We start from the raw sequence: 25,491 nt of genomic DNA on the forward strand, positions 1-25,491 counted from the left end.
TTTGAGAGAGAGAGAGAGAGAGAGAGAGAGAGAGAGAGAGAGAGAGAGAGAGAGATGGAATATCAAGTGTGCAGTTCTTACTTTAACTCTGCACAGACTTTTGTCCTTTTGCAGCCTATTTCCAGGAACTGGTTGCAGAAAAAGACGCTACTGCTGCTACTCGACATCCTTTTCGTAACGTTTCTTCATAACTAGAACAATATTCTAGTGTTAATCTATAGCTAGTTACAGCGATTTTCTAGATATTTCTGTATTTAGCAGCATTCTAGCAGTTTTTGAGGGTAATGTTAGCGACATCCGTGGCTTTTGAATTGGCAGTACTACTTGTTTGTAAACATGGTGGGAATTTACTTTGTGCTGTCCAGCTGATGTTTTTTTACGAGGTTTATCGGGCTTCAGTTAGAATGGGGACGTTAGCATCCATATATAAGGAAAATTAAGTAGTCAGTCACTGTGTTTAGGATAATTATTTGTAGACACGGTATGATAGTTTGCAAGTTTAGTTTGAAGGAGCCCGAGTAGATGCTTTGGAGATATAGGAGGAAAAGTGAATTGTTTCTTTTCGTAAAAGTACTAGATACAGAGTACTGTACAGCAGAATGAGGTGGTGGATCTTACTGTACACCTACTTCAGCAGATATTGTTGCATACAGTCAATAGTTACAAAGTGCACACAGCGTACTACGAAAGGTGATGAATCTTGCCACATCCTGTTCAGCTAATGGAGAGTTACTGAGGAACGTATTTAATACAGTATTTAGCCCAGTGACAAATATAATATAGTTTTTCAAAATAGCAACCAATTTTAGGTGTAATTGTACATGGTCAATAATAATAATAAGGCTTTCTAGAACCTGCAGCAAATTCAGATTATTCATGGAGAACAGGAATGAGTATCTTTAAGGAGACATAGGACCACCATATTTTGCAGTATTCTTCTGGTATTCTCTTTACCTTAGTTCTTCATTGGTATTTTGTGAATGTGTTTTCAAGTTTCAATATTTTTTGTCCTTCAAAAGTGGTGAAAAATGTTAAGAAAAACTTTTTTTGCTTAAAAATGGATGGCATCATGTGGTATGTGAAGACAGACTGATACCATCTTAGAACACCATTTTTTAACAAAAATACCCTTGTCAGTGCCTGTTCGTCCAAACCTAACCTAAATTTTTGTGATTTCCCAATCTTGTTTATCCTAACCAGTTTTATGCTAACCTAACCAAACTTATCCAAACCTGATCTGTCTCCTATGTATTCATATTTTCCTTGTTTATGTAGACTTATGTACAAGTTCTAGATGAGATTTTTCAGCCTGTAACTCTAGCTCTGCATTTTTGGTGTGTGGTCATGATATGTATCCTTTTGCTTCCAGTGCATACGGTACCGTATTAAGGTTTAGTGGTGGATCCACTTCATACTTGAAAATGCACTTCTCTACACCTTTACAAAGTCACTAAATCTGTTCAGAGGTAAATAAGGAATTTTGTTAATTTTAAGAGGTGGCTCTATGTCTCCTTAAGAATTACCAAACAGAAATCTGACAGCCAGTGTGTAGCCAGATGCCCATAATCCTGTAAAGGGTGGCTGTTTGTCTTTGAGTTAGTTGGTTTATGAGGAGGGGCATTAACCCTCTGCCAACCCACTTATTGACATTTAACCATGGTTTGGTTACATAGTTACCACCCAGTGCTGTAAATGGTTTCCTGGGTTACAAGAGACCATTAGGCTTGTCTTTCAATGTAAAGCCACCAGATAAAGAAAGAGTAATAAAAAGTGACAGGAAAGATGAGAGAAATAGGAAGAGAGGAGAGTAGACAGAAAAAAAATGGTAAAGATGAAGGACGAAGTAGGCAGCATTATGGTATATCAAGCGAGTGGGTGATGGTTGTCACCACTTACCACCAACAGAAATTGCTTAGAAAAAAAAAACTTTAATTCTGATTGTGGTTTCTGCTAAATATTATCCAAGACATGTAACTCCATGTTAGCTCAGTTGATGGCCAAGTGTCCAGAAGTTGGAGAGTTGGTTATGGCTGGTTACCAAGGAGACTCATCCCTACATCACAACTAAGGCTTATCAAAATGTATGCTGTCATGACAGTATTGAAGATGCAGAAGTGGCCCAGTTCTGTCAGATGAAAACAAAGTCAGTATGCTGTTACATGACCTGTGTAGTTTGAGAGGACATTTTGGACAGATGTAGGATCCTGAGAGTGTTAATGTTGGTCCTACGAATTGCCCAAATGAATCAAGATAATTAGAAAAAATGCATTCTGACCGAAATTAATATCTAAATAAGGGAGAAAAAATAAATACCCAAATGAAGGAGAAAAACACCCATATTCATACCATTTCATATCATTTATAAATAAATACATTGAGGTAATTTGGCCATGTGGAGAGGATGGAGGGTGAAAGACTGATGAAGAGAGTGTATGTGAGTGAGGTGGAGGGGGGGAGAGGGAGGGGGAGGTCGAGGATGAGATGGAGGGATGGGGTGGAGAGGTATATGAGAGAGGGAGGTGTGAGTTGGAAGCAGGGCAGTGAAATGGCGGGGGGCAGGGCGACGTGGAGGCGATTTGTTTGTTGCCATCCCGAATGGGATTGAGGCATCTGGCAATAGATAGACAGATCATTTATAAAGGGTCCAAAATGCCAAAATGCATGCATACTTTGGCCGTGGTCACTTAATGGCTTTTCTCCACGCTGTTTGGTCTCTGGCAGCCTCCCTATTTAGTCCCTTATCCCTGAGGTCACACTATGGCCTTGTGCCAGGTCTTTTTTGGTCTGTCACCTGAAGCCCTAACCCCAATGCTTGCATTTCTACCTTCCGCACCCAGTTGTCATTCTCCATCCTTTCCCTATTCCTAGTCCATCTTAATCTACCCATTAGCTACATATAAAAATGAAGCAGGAGAAAAAAAGTAACCTAAAGAAATATTCAGGTTAACCTAGATAAGGGAGGAAAAACACAAATGGATCCATTTAAACAACCAAATAAACCTAAAGGAAGGAGAAAATGCTGAGATGAACATAAATAAATACCCAATAAAACTTGTGACCTCAGTTAAGATATTACATAACCCCCCCAAAGAAAAAATGAAAGAGAAAAATAGAAATGACTAAGTATATACCAAAATTAACTGAAATGGAGAGGAAAAAACCCAAATGAAACTGAATAAATAGGAAGCTGAACTCAAATTAAGGAAAAACACCCAAGAATGAACCTAAAAGGATGCTCAGGTAGACCCAAATGAACTTAGGTAGCTAAATGCCTAATTGAGATGGTTTGCCCTTGTGGTGAGGATGAAGAATGGGACTGACAAGAATAAAGTACCTGTCTGTGAATAAAATGGGGAGGGGAAAGGGGCGACAGGATGAGATAGGGTGACGATATATATGAGGGAGGGGGTACGAGATTGAGGGAGGGAAGCCTGATGGTGGAGGACAGGGTGGCATGGAGGCAGTTTGAACTGCTGGTGCAAGGCAACCACAGCCTGCAGTCCATCTCCTCCGTTTGAAGGATAGGGAGGGAGTTTAGGATGTTTGTATTGTATAATGGGGCAACTGGCCCTCCCCTTTATACAGTGCCACTGCTTGAAGGCAGCCTGTGAGTTAGAGCCAGGATTCCAGGGGCTTGAATGATGTTCTGGTAGTGTCACAGGGTTTGCTACTAATATTTCTCCCAGTTCTGTATTTTCCTTGTTTCAGAGGCAGGATGATGATCTTGAAGTACTGTAGTACAGCACAAACTCCCATTTCCAAATACTGTATTCAGTGTACAGTCTCCTCCACTTTCCCAATTATTTTTTCATGTTATAGAGAGGTAATGATATTACATGTTCCCACACAGTCAGTGCATATGTTCAAAGACAAAGTTATTTTATGGACATATATATGGGGGAGGTTAGCGCCGAAGTGGTGACATGTAGAGGTGTATGGTATGTAGGAGGACTGCTGGGCCTTGATAGCAGGCTGTGAAGCCTATGCCCAGAGTCGGACACATAAAAAAAAAAAAAAAAAAAAAGATAATAAATTGTTAATGCAGGATACCTCAGTGCTTTTACTGAAGATGGGGCTCTAGATAATTTATTATGTGGTTTTATCGTAGGTATGGTATCAGGTTCCACTGTGCAAAATATTTCATTTTTCATAAAGCATTTGTAATAAGCATTTTGGATTTGAGAGTTTTTACTGAATTGATAACTGGATTTTTCTTTTATAACCAGGTAAGAAACTATGAAGCTCCTGATGTGATGAATTTGAAGCTGTGGTTGACACACACTGAGATAATCTGCAGACTACAGCGTTTATGGATTCTGTGGAACATTTTACCTGCAAGGTTAGATGTGTACCCCTTTTCACTAGATGTATGTGTGTGTACATGTACAGGTGAGTTTCATAATACGAGCATCTGCCATATGAGAAACTGATGATGTAAGAATGGTGATGTGAGGAGGGTCAGTTAACCTAATCCTATTTTTCCCATAAGTTTTGTACTTTTTTGTGATCATTTTTTTTCATTCCGTTATATGAGTATAGTATAGTATCTGCTATCAGAGCAGTCCTCCATTAACACATCTGATTTGAATAACGTCTGTACGGTATGTGGGAGAAAATTTTGTGTAACCCTCTGATTTGCTGTTGATTTGCCTCTTCATCCTCAAGGTTAGGTGTACTATACAGTATTGCCCTTGTCATAGAATGTGTGGGTGTGCATGTATGCAGGGGAGAATTTTGTATAACCTGATCTGCTATTGATTTACATTCTACTGTACTTTGTTTAGTGTCCCAACTGGTGCTGATGAAGAGCCTACAGTTGGTGGCACTGTGTACCCTGGGTGGAGCAGCTGAGGTATCCACGTGGGAGCCAAACCCCCCATATTTCTCTGCACCTCACCATGAGAAGGACCTTGGTTCGTCCCTGGTGGGGCGGTCTACTCTGAGGGGGTGCTGGTTCATAACACACTATTTGTACTTTACATGTAGGTCTGACCTTGATGATGTGCTGTCAGCCACAAAGGGACACTAATTCCATACATGTGTAGCTATGCATCATACTGTATATGTAAGACGGTCCCATTGATGCAGTCGCTTACCCATGACTGACATGTCTGCTCAGGTACACAGACCAAGTTTTAATCAGCAACAGCAGTAACACCTGTATAGATTTTGACATTCACTCTCCTGGTCAGCTCTGCTTATACCACCGAGCTTTTTTTGTCTTGACAGTATGTTATGCTCAATCCTTTTTTAAAATCTTTGTTGCATTCACTGTCTGAATTGCAAGTAATTATATTTACTTTGTAATGACACTACATATTGTATAGGAAAAAAAGAAAAAGATGTGTACGCATTAGATATTAGACAGTGGTCATTTGAATGAGATAATAGTGATTGTTGTAGGAGTGACTGTACTTGGTAATGAGGTGCATAAGTGTGGATGTTTGTGCATTTGAGGTACCTTATGGTGATTGGAACTACTCTGTTGTGTTCCAGCTGTTAGATGGTGCTTATGCTTGTGAGCTGGAGTCATGATCCCTGGAGCTTGAATGGTGAGTGAATGAGAATGTCTGTCTGTCTGTGTATAACCAGATACCTTAATCCCGTAAGGGATGGCCACAAATAGATTGCATCCATGTTGCCCTGTTCCCTGCCATTTCACTGCCCTCCCCCAAACGTACACTTCCCTCTCTCATATACAGTACCTCTCTGCTCCATTCCTCCATCTCATCCTCGGTCTTCCTGTCCCTCTTTCCCCCCCCACCTTACTCACATGCACTTTCCTAGTTAGTATCTTACTCTCGATCTTCTCCACAGAGCCAGACCACCTCAGTGTATTTCTCGTAACATTTTCTATGACATCCACACCACAACATTCCCTCACATCCTCATTTGTCAGTCTGTCTGTCCATGTAACTCCACATGCTCCTCTCAAATACTGGTAGTTCATTTCCACTGCTCTTGCTCTTGACTTGTCTCCATCCAACAAGGTCCAAGCCTTGTTTCCATACATTAAAGTGGGGATCACAGTACTGTCATGTAGCATCTTTTTTACTTCCATGCTCATTTCCATATTGCTTATCACTGCATTCAATGAACCAGCAACCTCCTCTTCCCTGCTGTACACTATCAGGCACGTTTTCCTTCAAACTTCCATCCTTACTCATCACACAGCCCAAGTACGTACCACATATGCACTAACATTTTCCATTTCCCCACTGTCCAGCCTCATTGTGCATTCATTGGCTTCATTTTGCTAGAGACACCTCAGCTTTACTCCTCCCTACATTTACCTGTAGATTCCATTTCTTACATACTCTCCCAGACTCATTCACCAAGCTTTGCAGGTCCCCTTTTTCTGCAAACAACAGAACAGAAAGTTTCCAGACACTGCCCTCTCTGATTAGGACTGCTTCAGCTTCCACTGCCCTACCTTGTACCTCTTTTATAACTCCCTCCATGTACCAACTGGACAACCATGGAGACATGACACGGCCCTGTTTCAATCCAACTTTCAGATGAGAGTGTGTACCATCAAATTAAGCACACTTTTGGTCAGTCTCTCTCTCTCTCGCTTTCCTCTCTGTCTGTCTCTGTCTCTCTCTGTCTCTGTCTCTCTCTCTCTTTTCTCTCTTTTTTTTTTTTTTTACTTCACCGCATTGGAATGTGGGAAGAGGTCTGGATGATGATGATGATGATGATGAAGTATGAAGGTAGGATGGTTATAATGACTAGAAAATGTCCACCTTAATTTGGCAGAGATTCATGTCTTTTTTTTTTTTTTTATTTTTTTATATTTTTTTATAGCTCACTTCTTTTAGCACAGTGGCAGAATAAGACAGTACCACAGCTCAACATCCTTTCCAAAGCACTTCTTCATGACTAGCACCATTTTTTAGTATTAATCAGTTATTACAGCCCAGCATTCAAGATGTCTATCTATCTATCTATCTATAGCCCGACGCCCTAATCCCGCAAAGGGTGGCCGCAGACAAAACGCCTCCAAGTCACTCTGTCACCCACCATTTGACTCCCCTCCCCCCAACTCACCCCCCCCTCCCTCATATACCTCTCAACTCCATCCCTCCACCTCATCCTCAGTCTACCCCTCCCTCTCCCTCCCTCCACCTCACCTACATACACCCTCTTAGTCAGTCTTTCATTCTCCATCCTCTCCACATGTCCAAACCACCTCAGTGTATTTCTCCTAATCTTCTCAACCACATCCACATCCACCCCACAACGTTCCTTCACTTCTTCATTCGTCAACCTGTCCCTCCATGTCACTCCACATGCTCCTCTCAAGTAACTCAATTCCACTGCTCTCACTCTTGACTTGTTCCCCTCTTGCAAGGTCCACGCCTCGCTTCCATACGTCAGGGTAGGGATCACAATACCATCATGCAGTGACTTCTTAACTTCCATACTCACCTCCCTATTTCTCATCACTGCTTTCAGTGTGCCAACAACCTTCCTACCCTGCTGTACCCTTTCACGTACTTCATCCCCCAAAGTTCCATCCTTACTCATCACACTACCCAAGTACTTGAATGCACTCACATTCTCCATATCCTCACCACCCAACCTCACTGCACACTCTGTGACTTCATTCCTCTCAAACACCATAACTTTACTTTTGTTTACATTAACTTTCAGATTCCTCCTCCTACACACTGTCCCAAATTCATTCACCAAACCTTGCAACTCCCATTCATCTTCACTCAACAATACTGTATCATCAGCAAACAGCAACAGGTCAGAATGTACAGATTCCATAATATGTTAAAGCTACTGATTATGGTGATGAAACAAAACTTAAATACATCTGTAGCCAATTATTTAGATGTGTGAAAATGCATGTCACTCCTGCAGTGATGATGATGATGGTGATGATGATGATGATGATGATGATGAAGATGATGATGATTAGTTACTATTGTATTATTAGTTGCAGTAGTGGTAAGAAAAAGGGGTCTGGATGATGATTACTGTATAAAGTTACATTACTAATGGTAATTTTCTTTTTATATCTAAGGAAGGATGTCTGAAGTGCCTGATGTGATGAATTTGCACCAGTGGTTGCCTCACTACCACAAGCTTAACTACAAGCTACAGTGTTTATATATCATGGAACCCTTCACCCTCAAGGTTAGATGTGTTATTCATTTCACTTAGCTAATGTGTATGTGTGTGTGTGTGTGTGTGTGTGTGTGTGTGTGTGTGTGTGTGTGTGTGTGATAGAGCATTTTGTATAACTCCCTGATCTCTTAGTGCTTTACTTTATACTGTACCCTATTTTAGTGTCCAAACTGGCATTGGTGATGAGCCTACATGTGGTGGCACCTTGTATCCTGGGTGGAGCGGCTGCAGCATCCACCTGGGAGCCAGATCCCTTCATATTTGCCAGCACCTTGCCACAGAATGGATCTTGGTCCAACCCTGGTAAGGTGCTGACTACCATAAGGGGATGCTAGATCCTACATAGCATACGAGGTCTGTTCAGAAAGTATCTGACCTTAGGCTCTAAAAAGATAAATTGCTAACCTGCCGAGCTCGGACACTAATCTCCCTCAAAGTAGGCCCTTTCTGATTTGACACACGTAACCCAGCATTCTTTCCACTGCCTAAAACATTGTTCAAGGTCGGTTTTCTATATCTCCTGCAGGTACTGCGTTGCATTTGTCATGATCTCATCTCTTCTCTCAGTTGGGAACCTTTCAGCAGAGTTTTGAGACTGGGAAATAGCCAAAGTAGCACATAGCCGCATCTGGTGGGTAGGGAGCCTGCCGGATCTACAAGATGTTGTGCTTGGCCAAAAATCCTGGATCAGTAGAGAAGAATGGGCAGGGACATTGTCATGGTGCAGCTTCCAACTTGCTATTTTCCAAAGGTCTAGTCTATTCCACCAAGCTGCATCATGAAGACGACGGACAATGTCAAGGTAGTAATGGTTGTTGACAGTCTGACCTTCTAGTGCATATTCATGATGCACAACACCATGGTAGTTAAAAAAAAAAACTGTCATCACGAGAGTGCATTTCACCTTGCAGCAGACCGTTGTCCTTTTTTTTTGTGCCGAAGCGACCCTGCATGCTTTTACTGGTGGCGACTATGCTTTGGTTTCAGGGTTGTACCTGTACACCCAAGTCTCATCTTCAGTGATAAGTCTTCAGAAAGTCTGGATCGTGATTTGCACACTCCAACACATTTTGAGCAATGCTCATCCAAGAGAAGAGATCATGACGAAAGCAGTGAAGCACCTGCTGGAGATACTGAAAACTGACTTTGAAAAATGTTTCAGGCAGTGGAAAGAATGCTGGGCCATGTGTATCAAGTCAGAAGGGGCTACTTTGAAGGGATTTAGTGTCCTAGTTCAACAGGTTAGTTATTTATTTTTTATAGCCTAAGATCGGATTCATTCTGACCAGACCTCGTATGTGAAGCATATGTTTTGATTTTTTAAAAATTTTATTTTATTTTATTTTTTCTTATCTATAGAACATGTGGAGTTACATGGAGAAACAGACTGACAAATGAGGAAATGAAAGAGTATTGTGGTGTGAATGTGGATGCGATAGAAAGTGTTAGGAGAAGTACATTGAGGTGATTTGGCCATGTGGAGAGGATGGAGAGCAAGAGACCAACGAGGAGAGTGTATGTGAGTGAGGTGGAGAGTAGAAGAGGGAGGGTGAGATGGAGGGATGGTGCAGAGCAACATATGAGAGAGGTGTGTGGGCTGGGAAGAGGACAGCAAAATAGCAGGCAACGGGGTGACAGGGAGGCAGTTTGTTTGTGGTCATCCTTTATGATATTAAGACGTCTGGATAGATAGATAGATAGACACCTTAAGCCCGTAATGGATGGTCAAAAACATATTGCCTCAATTTCGCCCTGTCCTTTGCCATTTCGGTGCCCTCCTTCCAGCTCGCAATCCCCCCTTTCATATACATCTCCATTCTGCCATCTTAAACCTCAGTCTCCCCTGCCATCTCACACACATACACTCTTCTAGTTAGTCTCTCATTCTTCATCGTCTCCACATGACCAGACCATCTTTGAGTATTTCCCTTAATGCTTTCCTCATTTGTCTGTCTGTCTCTCTTATGTAGCTCCATTTATGATATACTCTGTACTATGCTAATATTACTGATTTTGATGAATAAACATATTCATCCCTACAGCCAACCACCTGTACATCTGGAAGTGCATCTCAACCCTGTGAGGCAATATATTAGAGAATTTGGGTGATGGTTCATGGGTCTTCCCTCCTGGGCAGTGAACCTGACCAGCTGTTTGAACAGTGATGAGGTAACTGGTTTAATATTATCTGCTTACTAGTACTGTACTGTACTTCTGTATGCAGCACTGTACAGTGTTTTCTATTGATACATAAACACTATCTTAAATAGTGAGTATACAGTGTGCTTGGTGTAATTTATTCATTATTATTTAGGCTGTTTTGGCTGTGTTCAGAACTATACTGTTTACACTCTACCTACCCTGAAAAAGCACATCTCTCTATATGCTGAACTGAATCAAATGATTCATATATGGACATAGTCCTAGTCACAGTGAAGTTCCATAGAAAGGATGTAGAGCCATAGTATTGTCATATTCTGGCAAGAGGCAATAGGAAATAAACTACAGAGGGACAAAAATCTGGCCCAAGTTAAGGTGAAAGAACTTTAATGAACAGTTGGTTTTAACGGACTCCCCTTCCCCACAGTCCGTCTGCCAGAATGAGGGTTTACTGTATTTTAAACCTGCTCCTACAGCTGGTGCTGGAGAGGGATGCCTTTATGTGATGGCATTGATATAACCAGGTGGCTCAACTGCTTGCTTATGCAAACCTTGCTCAGCTACTCTCCTGTCCTCCAAAAGGAAGATGCCAGGTCACAGGAGGGCTACTTAGTGCAGTCCACCAGGCTCATATTTTAGATGAGCTTAGGGCTGCAACCACTACTGCTACTTCCATTACAACTACAATTGTTCCTGTGGCTTATCCTGCTTGTGTACCTTGGCATTGATCATCTGTTCATCATTTAATACATCCTTACATGCTTGCTGTTATTTTGATCTTTGGCTTTGCCAGATGTAAATCATTATCATCATCTAATCCAGTGTTGCCCCAGGAGGAGTGTAGGAACCTGGGGCTAGGCAAAATGGTCCGGACTCCGGACATGTAAGATGAGAGTGACCAGCCTCACACATCCCTGAGTGGCATTACGTGTGCAATAAACCCTAACAACCCCTTGGATATAAACCTGCACTGGCTCAATCTGATTGGAGCACCTTAACCCCTACACCGCGGGCATGTTTACCAATGTTTTGCGTGTGCTGCAGTGTTATTCGGGCTCCGACAGACTCTCAAAAAATATTTGCCAAAAATCAGGTATTAGTCCTAGAATGTTAAAATTACATATGCTTAAGGCACATACCTTCAGCTTTCTCCTGGAATGTTTGTTGAGCCTTCGTCGGTTACCGTAGGACTTGTGGAGACCTCTGAAGTTGGGTAACGAAGTCTTCACTTTACACTTCCCGACAACCCGTAATATGATTACCACAGCCAGATATTAACACTATAAACACTACTTTATGATTTTCAAGTAGTTTGGGATCCATACTCCAAAAAAAAAAACACTGTGAAAGCAATGAAAATTACGAGCGTGTCTGACCGTCGCACTTGCGCTAGTTCGCTCTTGGTACTCTGTCATTTATTATTCATAAAACCCCTCACACTTTATATTTCTATTACTATATAACACTTATATATATCTACAATCTTTATCCATAAGTTTCCTTCAGTAGTATTAGTTTATTGTCACTGTAGGGATTCAATTTCTTTCAGTAAAATACGTAGCATTCACTTTCTCGTCCTGTATACTAGCATTGAGAGTGAATGTCACTTTCACCTTCACTCTCACAACTCACAGTATTCAGACATGCTAGAGTGAAACTTTCACTTTCATTACTCCTAGGGTATATACTCGTATTCTTATAATACTACTCATTTACATTTCTATTTACGTTCTCTATTTTTTTTACGTTATTTACATTTCTATTTTATTTACACTGTGTTATGCACTGTCACTTGAAGTAACTTATAAAACTATTTTCCACTGTTCACGTATATTTACATTCATTACTTTCACTTGCTGTTTACACATTCTTTACAATTCCACTTGCACTGTTTTACTCAATAGAAAGATCGTAGTCACTCTTTTATCAATTGTCAGCCCTTTACCTCTTTCCACACGAGGTTTAGTAGGGGGTAAAGGTCACAGGGCCCTTTGCATGGAAGTGAAAAAGTCCCTGAAGCTAGCAAGAGCGAACAGACGTACCTCCACTTTGGAAGATGAGAGTGAACTGATAAGGGTGGGCCGGGGTGGTGGCCTACCATGGGAAATTCATGACTGCCAACGTTAGCTAGCCTCTTGACACAGCAAATTTATAGCAATGAAATGATTGGCAGGAAATCTAGACAATACATTATAATTTAGGTAGTTCCAGGTGAATGTAAATATCACTTAGGCTTCTCCCTTCCCTCCTTATATTTATATTTATTACGAAAATAGATTATACGGCATATTTCAAGGGGAAATAAACAGTGAAAATTAGCGAACGAGTGCACGTGAGGTGTTGTCAGGTGATAATTAGCCAATTCCAGGTGTATGGCACTCTCACTTACTTTATTTCTTTCTTGTATATATTATTTGGTATAAGAATAGGGCATAGGGCTTATTTCAATGGATGAAATCAGTGAAAAATTCCAGGGAAGATTTACTTAGCGTAGCATAGCCGGGCAGGCGAGAGGATAGGGTAATGGAGGGGAGGTAGGGAGGGGAGTCAAGAACGGGGAGAAATGGCTAAATTGTCAACAATGGATGGGAGTACAGATGAGATTAGGAGTGCTGACTAGTGTTGGACATTGGCAGTACTGATAGATGATACAAACCCCCACTTGGAAGCCCGGGTGAATTCAAAATAACACAGAATCACAAAAGCGACGCCCTGTGGTATGATCCCTTGCTCCCAAGCGTCACGAAAGTGACGCCCCGCGGTTAAGGGGTTAATTGCCCACTAAACCACCAGGTGCCATAATTTGGTTATATGGTTACCAACTAATGTAGTAAATGGTTTCCTGGTGTACAGGAAACCATTTGGCTTGTCACTTAGAGTAGAGTCACCTGTAGACAGAAAGAAGAGGAAAGAATGAAGGAAAGGAAGACAGAAGAGGAAGGATGGAAAGAAGGAAGGGAGGAAAGGGCAGCCACCCTACAGCAGCAGTACATCGAGTGAGTGGATGGTGAGTGTCCCCACCAACCACTAACCAGATGTAAAACCATTTGAATTCCAGCCAAAGTTACTATTCTGCAGTCCACCATTTCCTTTTTGGCTGGTAGGGAGAGAGTTAAGGGGCATTTGAATAACTGGGCAGAGCCATTTCTAGTGTGGGCAGCTAGCACCACTCAACTCAGTTGTCCATCCGCCTTTGATTGTAGGTAACATAGTACCAAGGGTAACACCTAGGGGAGGTAACTGTGGCAACTTGGGTGATGAGTGGACCTTATATTGTAGGATGCTGGTTGAATACACACCACTGGTTCAACGGCTTAAGTTAGGGAGGTGAACACTGGTTAAACGCCTCATGGCTTTTGCCCCCACCTTCACCTTCTAGTATTTGTGTCCTTCTTGTTAATGAAAGGCTTGAAGCTGGATTAATATGATGGCTCTCTTTATTGGTAGAGAATATATGAAATTACAATTGGCTTCGCTTTAAAAACAAAGAGTTCAGGCAGCCAAACAGTGATGTACAGCTGTCAGATGTTCCTAAAAGCCAGTCATCTATGCCATAAAAAATCTGGACTTCCAGCTTTGACAAAACCCAATTCAGGCGTTTGAATGCCACTAGAGTTGCTAGCATGGGCAAGAATTATGCTACATGATTGCTAAGAGCACACAGATTTTGAATGTTTCTTCTGTTTAATAAACCCAGGCACATTGCTAACCCATTCTTAGGTGTTATTTTTCCATCCATCATCTAATCCTGCATTGCTCCATGAGGACCGGAGGAGGCGGGGGCTAGGCAAGTTGGTCCTGACATTTATGATATGAGTGAAGTGTTATTTTTACATGGGAAATTGTATATATGAGTATATAGGTTAGAACTGACAAAAATTATTAGTAGAATGCATAAAGAAGATGCATTTACAAGCAAGATACAGTATACTGTACTGTATAGGCTAAGCATGAAATATGATTTAGTCACCTTATGCCATTATTTGGGTGAAATAATTGTTGCAGATATCTAGATCTGAATTTATATGGACAAAGTGAATGTATTATTGTATTCTTCATAGGCTTCTATGGAATGTGTCCTGCCAGTCTACCAGTCAGAATCTGTGCAGCAGTATATCCTGATTATGTGCACGTTTACTCATGTAGCAGTACATCCTGCTTTCCTAAATTTATATTGTAAGCTGTAAATACATAGATATTACAAAATTATTTTCAGCATGGAGACTGCATTGTGCCTTTATAGAGCTGGTGGAATGGTGACATCCATTGCAGCACCAACATAAGAGGGATGTAGTAAAACTCATCTACCTTTTTCAGCGATATCTTCACACCTGTCATCCATCTATGACCAGCAGACCATTTTGGAAAATATAGGTTATCAGATGCATGTACAGTAATGTAACAATTGTTCATTCATTACCCGTATATCTGACAATAGTTTTCTTCCCTACACTGTTGCCATGTTCCCTGTCCCAGTTATCACTAGTAAATTTCCAGGTTAGCTTAGTAAGTATCTTTTTATGGTATTTACATTCTTGATTTCTACTTTTCCCCTTAAATGATACCAGTATGCTGTAAATATTTTAAGGCTGTACAGTATTTTTTTTTTTTACATATCCCAGACTGCTAGATAAGCTTTACCTCTTTTCTCATAAATCCTTCCAACTTTACAGTGCTTTCATCCAATTCTGTACATTTTCAGTCTACCCACTGTTCTGTTTTCCTAGTTTTCTCCTAAACTATTCATATGTTTGATGTTGGTCTCCTTCAATAAACATCCATCCATCATCCAATCCTATGTAGTCTATGTCTTGGACAGCTTTCAAACAATGCGTCTGTTCTCACTGCTGAACTAACTGCTATTGAGAAGGGTCTTGAAGAGGCTTACTCAATTACGGGAAAGACGTTTACAATATATTCAGACTCCTATGGAAACTTGACTTCCTTTAAGCAGTTTAATACATTCCACCCTGTAATAAGGAAGATTCAGTCTTGGCTCTGGTGCCTGGCTATAGAGTATAAATTTGTTTCATTCTGCTGGATACCGTCACATGTTAATCTCTATTGGAACGAGTTTGCTGATAAAGAAGCAAAATCGACATGTTCTCTTCCTTCTGTTGGGTATAATAAGGTTCCCTATTCTGATTTGAAGACCATTATCCGTAACTTTGTTTGGTCTGAGTGGCAGGCGAGATGGGCTTCCCCCTCCCTGGCCAATAACTCGAAGTATAAAGAGATCTGGCCTTCGGTCTATGTCTGGTCATCCTCTTCTCAGGCTTGTCGGGGTTTTGAGACGAGGTTGACTAGGCTGCAAATTGGCCATACGTGTTTGACTCATGGGTTCCTTTTGGACCGAGGGGTCCCACCCCAATGTGACATCTGTCATGTCACAGTAACTTGCAGGCATTTCTTATTGTATTGCCCGACCTATGCTCTTTCTCGGGTGAAGTTTTTAACAAATAGAGGATCCCTATCAGTTGTTTTAGGTAATAGGGCAAATGTTTCTAGCCTTATGGCGTTTTTAAAGGAGACAGGGCTATACTGCAAGCTGTGATTAGTGTTGTCATAGTTATGTTTTAGAGCTTGCTGTCTACATCTGTTTTCATTTTACCTACAATTTTTAGTTGTATGACTTGGGGGATGAAGTACGTGAAAGGGTACAGCAGGGAAGGAAGGTTGTTGGTACACTGAAAGCAGTGATGAGAAATAGGGAGGTGAGTATGGAAGTTAAGAAGTCACTGCATGATAGTATTGTGATCCCTACTGTGACGTATGGAAGCGAGGCGTGGACCTTGCAAGAGGGGAACAAGTCAAGAGTGAGAGCAGTGGAAATGAGTTACTTGAGGGGAGCATGTGGAGTGACATGGAGGGACAGGTTGACGAATGAAGAAGTGAAGGAACGTTGTGGGGTAGATGTGGATGTGGTTGAGAAGATTAGGAGAAATACACTGAGGTGGTTTGGACATGTGGAGAGAATGGAGAATGAAAGACTGACTAAGAGGGTGTATGTAGGTGAAGTGGAGGGAGGGAGAGGGAGGGGTAGACCGAGGATGAGGTGGAGGGATGGAGTTGAGAGGTATATGAGGGAGGGGGGGGTGAGTTGGGGGGAGGGTAGTCAAATGGTGGGTGACAGAGTGACTTGGAGGCGTTTTGTCTGCGGCCACCCTTTGCGGGATTAGGGCGTCGGGCTATAGATAGATAGATAGATGATTATTGTGTAGTAGTTTTCTCTATTTTTATACTCATTCATTTAAACTATCATCTTTCATGTCTCACTCGTCAAAGCACTGAGTGACTTCTCAGGTCCCAGTGCTTGGCCTTTGGCCTAAACTTCATATTCTATTCCATTCCATTCCTATGTTGCCCCATGAGAAGCATTGGAACCCAGGGCTAGGCAAGTAGGTCCATTTAAGATGAGAGTGCCCAGCCTCACTTAACCATGAGTGGCATTACATGAGCAATAAACCCCAACCATTCCTTGGATATAAACCTACACAGGGTCAATCCAGTTGGAGCGCCTTAATTACATTTATCCCAATATCATTTTCTGTTTGTCACGGCCACTGCTTACCCGGTAACATCTCCATTCATGCTTTTGTATAACCCTTCCACCCAAACCTATATTCCCTGTCTTTCTTTCCCTCATCTACTGCTCCATTACAATATCTCATTTCCATCTAATTACTGTAACTATTTTTGTATTATTTACACATAGTACTGGCCATTTCTTAGGCTTGCAGCTAGTAATTGTCATGAAAAGCTGTTGGGACACAAAAATGTCTCAGGATGTAATTTTGCTTGAGGGTGCAAGAGTGGATATTTGTGGATTAACTGAAACCAAATGGAGAGGTGAGAGTGAGAGAAAGTGGGAGTATGGATGGGGTATATACGGAGGAGTAGGTGAGAAACAGTGGGCAAAAGAGGGTTTATGTATTGTTGTTTGCATGAGATGCAAGGAGTATATAAGAGTAGTGTGGATCATTTGGTTCAAGAATTGTGTGGATAAGATTGAAAGTGGGAATATAAATGTGGGTGACTGTGTGTGTGTGTATGTGCCAATGCAAGATCATGCAAGCAGAGTGAAAGATTCTGGGCAAAGGCGGAAGAGTGTATGGAAAAGTTTGAGAGGAATGAGAGAGTGTATTTGATTGGAGATATGAATGGAAAAGTAGGGAATGTGAAAGTGGATGGAGTAGTTGGTGAGTGGGGTGTGCCTGTATAGATGGATGAGAATGGCAGTGCTCTATTGGACATTTATGCAGGGAGGGGGTTGGTGGTAGCCAATACCCTCTTTAGGCACAAAATGATCCACAGGTATACATGGCAAGTGATGAGAAGGGTGGGTGGTGAACTGAATGAATGGAAGGTAGTGATTGATTATGTGTGTGTGGATGACAGAATGAGAAGGTATGTAATGGTTGCAAGAGCATCCAGAGGTTGGGGGAGTGGACTTTCAGACCATCACGTGATGGTGGTGAAAGTGAAGGTTCAAGTGCAATGGAAGAATTGAAGGAGGGGAGGACAGGAGGAAGTAGCTCACACAAGGAGGGTAAAAAGGTCACAAGAAGATGGAAGAAAGGCAGAATAAAGAGGGAAGTGGAGGAGTGATTGGGTAAATATGATTTGGAGGAGATGTGGGAGGTGGAAGATGTGTGCAAGATTTTCACAGAAAGAAATGTTTAGCACGTGAGATGGTGTGTGAGGTGGAGAGGAGACGAAAGGGGATGCAAGGAACAGCATGGTGGAATGAAGAGGTGAGGCAAGCTGTGGTGTAAAAGAAGAAAGCATATAGTGAGTGGATTGGAAGTTAAGGCTTGGTGGAAGTTGAGAGACGGAAGAGAGAGTTATATGTAGGAAGGAAGATAGAGGTGAAACGATTAGTAAGAGAGAGTAAGGTGAGAGTGGATGAGGAATTTGGAAGGAATTTGAGTGTAAAGTGGAGGAAATGTAAGAAAATGTTCTGGAAGGAGGTAAAGAGAGTTAGACAGGGTGATAAAGAAGTTAGTAAGGGAGTGAAGGACAAAAATGATAGACTTGTAGTGGAGAAAGAAGAATAAATGAGCAGATGGCAAGAACACTTTAACTCTTTAAATACGATGTTCAGCAACAGTCGGGGGGAAAAAAAAAATATTTTTGACAAAAAACAGCATTATACAGCACAAAATATTGGAATGGTCAGCTGTTTTTCACTGATAAAGATATCCCTTGATCCACTCAGAACAGAAAAGGCAACACAAGTTCATTTGAACAGTTTAATTTTTTGGCTACATTTTGTTAGTCTACCTGGGTCTGCCATCCCCACGGACCGTCTTATCTAAAGGATTAAGGAACTGTTAAACATAGAGAATGAAAATAATGCAATTATAAGTGGCTGGGGAATGGCTGTGACAAGGAGGGTGATAAGGGAGGAAAAGATCAGTAGGATGGAAGTAGTGGAAGCAGTTAAGAAAGTCAAAATGGGAGAAAACCCCAGGAATTGTTGGAGTGTGTGGTGAAATGATGAAGCATGGGGGAGAGATCGTAGTAAGATGGATATGGAAGATGTGCAGATTGGCATGGGAGGAAGGTAGAATCCTGGAGGATTGGAGGTCAGGTAGAATTATTCCCTTGTGGAAGCAATGAAGAAAGTTAAAATGGGGAAAGCCCCAGGAATTGATGGAGTGTGTGGTGAACTAAGTGAATTTTTCTCTTTGAAAGTTGGGTTGAAACAGGGATGTGTCATGTCTCCATGGTTGTTCAATCTGTACATGGATGGGGTAATAAAAGAGGTACAAGGTAGGGTAGTGGATGTTGGAGTGGCCCTGGTGAGAGAGGATAGTGTTTGGAAACTCCCTGTACTGTTGTTTGCAGATGATACCGTGTTGTTGAGTGAAGACGAAGGGGAGCTGCAAGGCTTGGTGGATGAGTTTGAGAGAGTGTGTAAGAAACGGAATCTAAAGGTGAATGTAGGGAAGAGTAAAGTGATGGTCTTTGAGAGAGGTGAAGTCAGTGAATGTACAGCGAGGTTGGATGGTGAGGAATTGGAAAATGTGAGTACGTTTAAGTACTTGGGTAGTGTGATGAGTAAGGATGGAGGTTTGGAGGGTGAAGTGCTTGAAAGGGTACAGCAGGGAAGAAAGGTTGCTGGTTCTTTGAAAGCAGTGATAAGAAACAGGGAAGTGAGCATGGAAGTGAAAAAGTTACTACATGACAGTATTGTGATACCAACTCTAACGTACGGAAGTGAAGCTTGGACGTTGTTGGAAGGACACAAGTCAAGAGTGAGAGCCGTGGAAATGAGTTATTTAAGAGGAGCCTGTGGAGTCACATGGAGAGACAGGCTGACGAATGAGGATATAAAGGAGCGTTGTGGTGTTGATGTGGATGTGATAGGAAGCGTTATGAGGAACACACTGAGGTGGTTTGGCCATGTGGAGAGGATGGAGGGTCAAAGACTGACGAAGAGAGTGTATGTGAGTGAGGTGGAGGGGGAAAGAGGGAGGGGGAGGCCGAGGATGAGATGGAGAGATGGGGTGGAGACGTATATGAGAGAGGGGGGTGTGAGTTGGGAGCAGGGGAGTGAAATGGCGGTGGACAGGGCGACTTGGAGGCGATTTGTTTGTGGCCACCCCAAACGGGATTGAGGCGTCTGGCAATAGATAGATAGATAGATAGTGTGGTGAAATGCTGAAGCATGGGGGAGAGATAGTAATAAAACAGATGTGGAATGTGTGCAGACTGGCCTGGGAGGAAGGTAGAGTCCCTGAGTATTGGAAGTCAGGTATAATTGTACCCCTGTACAAAGGAAAAGGGGAAAAAGAAGTGTGTGGTAATCATAGGGGCATTTGTCTTAGTGTGAAAGGAAGAGTATATGGTAGGGTAGTTATTGACAGAGTTAGGGATATAACAGAGAAATTAGTTGGAGAAGAACAGGGAGGTTTTTAGGAAGGGATGTGGTTGTGCAGATCAGATATTCATTCTTAGATCTTTAGTGGAAAAGTTTCTAGAGAAGGGAAAAAAGTTGTATGCGGCCTTCATGGATTTGGAGAAAACATATGACAGGGTGGATAGACAAGGATTGTGGAAAGTACAGTATTAAGAATATATGGAGTAGATGGGAAGTTGTTGAAGGCCATCAAGAGTATGTATGAGGGTGCTAAGGCTGCAGTGCATATGGATAGTGAACTGAGTGAATTTTTCTGTTTGAAGGTTGGACTGAAATAAGGATGTGTCATGTCTCCATGGTTGTTCAGTCTGTATATGGATGGGGGTATAAAAGGGATACAAGATAGGGCAGTGAATGTTGGAGCAGCCCTAGTTAGAGATGGCAGCGTTTGGAAACTCCTTGTACTGTTGTTTGCAGATGATACTGTGTTAAGTGAAGATGAAAGGAGCTGCAAAGCTTGGTGGATGAGTTTGGGAGAGTATGTAAGAAATGGAATCTAAAGGTGAATGTAGGGAAGAGTAAAGTTATGGTCTTCGAGAGGGGTGAAGTTAGTGATTGCACAGTGAGGCTGGATGAGGAGGAAATGGAAAATATGAGTGCATTTAAGTACTTGGGTAGTGTGATGAGTAAGGATGGAAATTGAGAGGGTGAAGTGCTTGAAAGGGTACGACAAGGTAGAAAGGTTGCTGGTTCCTTGAAAGCAGTGATAAGAAACAGGGAAGTGAGCATGGAAGTGAAAAAGCTACTATGTGACAGTATTTCGATACCAACTCTAACGTATGGAAGTGAAGCTTGGACGTTGTTGGAAGGACAGAAGTCAAGAGTGAGAGCAGTGGAAACGAGTTATTTGAGAGGAGCATGTGGAGTCACATGGAGAGACAGACTGGCAAATGAGGAAGTGAAGGAGTGGTGTGGTGTGGATGTGATAGGAAGCGTTAGGAGAAACACACTGAGGTGGTTTGGACATATGGAGAGGATGGAGAGTGAGAGACTGATGAGGAGAGTGCATGTGAGTGAGGCGGAAGGGGGGAGAGGAAGGGGGGAGAGGAAGGGGGAGGCCAAGGATGAGATGAAGGGATGGAGTGGATAGGTATATGAGAGAGGGGTGTGTGAGCTGGGAGCAGGGCAATGAAATGGCGGGGTACAGGGCGACATGGAGGCGATTTGTTTGTGGCCATCCCTTATGGGATTAAGGCGTCTGGCAATAGATCTCTCTCTAGCCAGACGCCATAATCCTGTAAGGGGTGGCCGTTTGTCTTTGAGTTAGTTGTTTTACGGGGAGGGGCACTAACCCTCCACCAACCCACTTGTTGACACGTAGGGAGCACGTATGGGTTGGTTATATGGTTACCACCCAGCGTTGTAAATGGTTTCTTGGCATACAGGAAACCATTTGGCTTGTCACTCAATGTAAAGCCACCTGAAAAGGAAAGAATAGTAATAAAAAGTGACAGGAAAGATGGGAGAAATAGGAAGAGAGGAGGGCAGGCACAGAGGAAGAATGATAAAGGATAGATTACTAAATGTCATCATTCAGGGTGTACTACAATTTTCTTTTCTGTGGATTATCTCCATCAATCTTTTTGCATGTTGATGAGGTAACCTTTGCTTATATGTACTTTCAAAAGATAATCGTGGACATTGTCAGTGAGTTTCCTGAGAGTATTAGGGGAAAAATAGCTCCATATACGATGAAGGACAACCTCCAGTTTGGCCCCTGTAGATGTGTCTTTGTTTCTTAATTTGCCTTTGATGATGGTCTAGAGGTTCTCAGTGGGTGAAGTATCAGGACTGTTCCCTGGGTAATCAGGAATCCACTCCACCTCACTTATGCCAAGCCAGGTCTTGATGGCTTTTGCAGTATGACAGGGAGCCCCATCCAGCTGCAACGCTTTGTCGCCAGTCGCCTCATAGCAGTCAGACAAGTGGTTGTCTTAAAGGCAAAGATAAACGTCTGTGGTAACATTCTGGATTTTAGTGAGAATAATAGAAGAAGGGAAAGACGAGAGGAAGGAGTAGTTGCAAGGAGAGTGGAAAGGTTACAAGAGGATGAGAAAAAGGCAGAGTATAAGAGAGAAGTGGAGGAACGATTGGGCAAATATGAATTGGAGTAGATGGGAGACGTGGAAGGTGTGTGTAGGATATTTACAGAAGAAATATGTGCCGCATGTGATGTGGTGTGTGGAAGGAAGAGAAGATGGAGGGGGGTGCAAGGAACAGCTTGGTGGACTGAAGAGGTGAGACAGGCTGTGGCACAAAAGAAGAAAGCATACAATGAATGGATGAGAAACAGGGGCGTGGAAGAAGTTGAGAGGCGGAAGAGAGAGTTATATGTAGAAAGAAAGAGAGAGGTGAAAAGATTAGTGAGAGAGAGTAAGAAGAGAATGGATGAGGAATTTGGAAGGAATTTGAGTGTAAAGTGGAGGGACTGTAAGAAAATGTTCTGGAAAGAGGTGAAAAAAGTAAGACAGGGTGGAAGTGAAGTTAGCAGGGGAGTGAAAGATAAAAATGGTAGATTACTAGTGGAGAAGGGAGAAAAAGTGAGCAGATGGAGAGAACACTTTAAGGAATTGTTGAACATAGAGGATGGAAGTAATGTGAGTATAAGTGGCTGGGGAATGGCTGGGAAAAGGAGTTAGGTGAGAAGACAGGAAGAAATCAGTAGGATAGAAGTTGTGGAAGCAATGAAGAAAGTTAAATTGGGGAAAGCCCCAGGAATTGATGGAGTGTGTGGTGAAATGCTGAAGCATGGGGGAGAGATAGTAGTAGAATGGATGTGGTAGATGTGCAGATTGGCCTGGGAGGAAGGTAGAGTCCCGGAGGATTGGAAGTCAGGTATAATTATTCCCTTGTACAAAGGAAAAGGGGAAAAAGAAGTGTGTGGTAATCATAGGGGCATTTGTCTTCTTAGTATAATAGGAAAAGTGTATGGTAAGATACATATTGACAGAGTTAGAGAAAGAACAGAGAAATTAGTTGGAGAAGAACAGGGAGGCTTTAGGAAGGGAAGAGGTTGTGTAGATCAGATATTCATTCTTAGATCTTTAGTGGAAGAGTTTCTAGAGAAGGGAAAGAAGTTGAATGCGGCTTTAATGGATTTGGAGAAGGCATATGACAGGGTGGATAGACAAGGATTGTGGAAAGTATTAAGAATATATGGAGTAGATGGGAAGTTGTTGAATGCTGTGAAGAGTATGTACGATGGTGCGAAGGCTGCAGCGCATGTGGATGGTGAACTAAGTGAATTTTTCTCTTTGAAAGTTGGGTTGAAACAGGGATGTGTCATGTCTCCATGGTTGTTCAATCTGTACATGGATGGGGTAATAAAAGAGGTACAAGGTAGGGTAGTGGATGTTGGAGTGGCCCTGGTGAGAGAGGATAGTGTTTGGAAACTCCCTGTACTGTTGTTTGCAGATGATACTATGTTGTTGAGTGAAGACAAAGGGGAGCTGCAAGGCTTGGTGGATGAGTTTGGGAGAGTGTGTAAGAAATGGAATCTAAAAGGGAAGAGTAAAGTGATGGTCTTTGAGAGAGGTGAAGTCAGTGAATGTACAGCGAGGTTGGATGGTGAGGAATTGGAAAATGTGAGTACGTTTAAGTACTTGGGTAGTGTGATGAGTAAGGATGGAGGTTTGGAGGGTGAAGTGCTTGAAAGGGTACAGCAGGGAAGAAAGGTTGCTGGTTCTTTGAAAGCAGTGATAAGAAACAGGGAAGTGAGCATGAAAGTGAAAAAGTTACTACATGAGAGTATTGTCATACCAACTCTAACGTATGGAAGTGACGCTTGGACGTTGTTGGAAGGACACAAGTCAAGAGTGAGAGCAGTGGAAATGAGTTATTTAAGAGGAGCCTGTGGAGTCACATGGAGAGACAGGCTGACGAATGAGGATATAAAGGAGTGTTGTGGTGTGGATGTGGATGTGATAGAAAGCGTTATGAGGAACACACTGAGGTGGTATGGCCATGTGGAGAGGATGGAAGGTGAAAGACTGACGAAGAGAGTGTATGTGAGTGAGGTGGAGGGGGGAAGAGGGACGGGGAGGCCGAGGATGAGATGGAGGGATGGGGTGGAGAGGTATATGAGAGAGGGGGGTGTGAGTTGGGAGCAGGGCAGTGAAATGGCGGGGGACAGGGCGACTTGGAGGCGATTTGTTTGTGGCCACCCCAAACGGGAATGAGGTGTCTGACAATAGATAGATAGAATATGATCGGTTAGGCCTAGATAAGAGAAAGCTGTGTATACCATAAGGGAGGCAGGGCATCTGAGTCTTTACATTAAATTTAGGTTGCAGGGAATTGACTTTCAGCCACCTTCTGCTCCTTGGTTTCACTGACAAAAAGCAGTTCATCAGCCCACAGATTCTTTGAACTCATCTCCAGTTATCTGTAGTCCATGCGGCTTATTTCTTTGCAAAAGTAACTCTCTTTGTATGTTGGACATCGGAAACAAGAGGCATTTTTCAGGGTGTCATCTCTTGGTATTGCAGTTGCTTTTATATTGTGCTTTGAATAGTTCGTACACTTCTGACTTGGAGTAGAATGAGATTTTGTTCCTTCGGCCAGCAGCAAGGGGAGGGTTTTCATGCAACTAACGTGTGATAACTGCTCAGCCGCGCTCAGTGATCATGAGAGTTCACTCACAGTGTGTTTGTGGAAGGGGCTTTCTTCCCCTCTACCCCCACCCTTGAACTTGGTCACTGATTGATGTGCTGAACATTCATTAACACCAGTTTGTTCACTTGTTTTATGGCTATTTGAAGTTATTTTATGACATGATAACCCATACATTATCATGATTTGTATAAGGCTTAGACATCACCAACAAGTAATACTGTCAACTTATACACTAAGTGCACAAAGGAGGGGGGTGGGGTGGGGGGGGCAGTCACATGAGACAGACTGATATCCAAATAAGACCACAAAACTAGTAAAACTTACTGTTATTGCCATTCAGGGGAGTAAGTAAAGGGGTAGGTGGTCAGTTTTAAGTAATCATTTTACCATCCCCCCCCCCCCCTTCTTTTTTACTGGCTGTGAGAGCATCAATAGGATGTACGTAAACTGATATTCCTTTATCCCCTTCCAGACATATTGAGGTGCACTACTGTAAATGTATGTTTGTATGTATGTATGTATGTATGTATAGATTTGTTTGCATATGTATATGAGTGTGTAGCTATATGTGTTCATGTGTCTGGATGTGTGGGCGAGTATGTGTGAGTATTTTTTATTGGTGTATACTTCACTTGGTGGTAGGTGGTGGCGAC

General features: G+C 42.3%; 1 protein-coding gene across 1 annotated transcript in view; it reads left to right on the plus strand.

Moving 5' to 3' along the window:
- Positions 1-25,491, plus strand: part of LOC145393830 (uncharacterized) — a 122,149-nt gene that overhangs the window by 11,034 nt on the left and 85,624 nt on the right. Inside the window, exons 2-5 of the mRNA XM_080267874.1 lie at positions 4,227-4,389; positions 4,785-4,924; positions 5,497-5,518; positions 8,302-8,442. Of these exons, the coding sequence (XP_080124000.1) occupies positions 4,227-4,389; positions 4,785-4,924; positions 5,497-5,518; positions 8,302-8,442 (466 nt within the window). The remainder of the gene's footprint in view (positions 1-4,226; positions 4,390-4,784; positions 4,925-5,496; positions 5,519-8,301; positions 8,443-25,491) is intronic.

Source organism: Coenobita brevimanus, chromosome 25, assembly GCF_032717465.1.
Source record: "Coenobita brevimanus isolate Jiangsu-jjx chromosome 25, ASM3271746v2, whole genome shotgun sequence".
NCBI classification, from domain to species: Eukaryota; Metazoa; Arthropoda; class Malacostraca; order Decapoda; family Coenobitidae; genus Coenobita; species Coenobita brevimanus.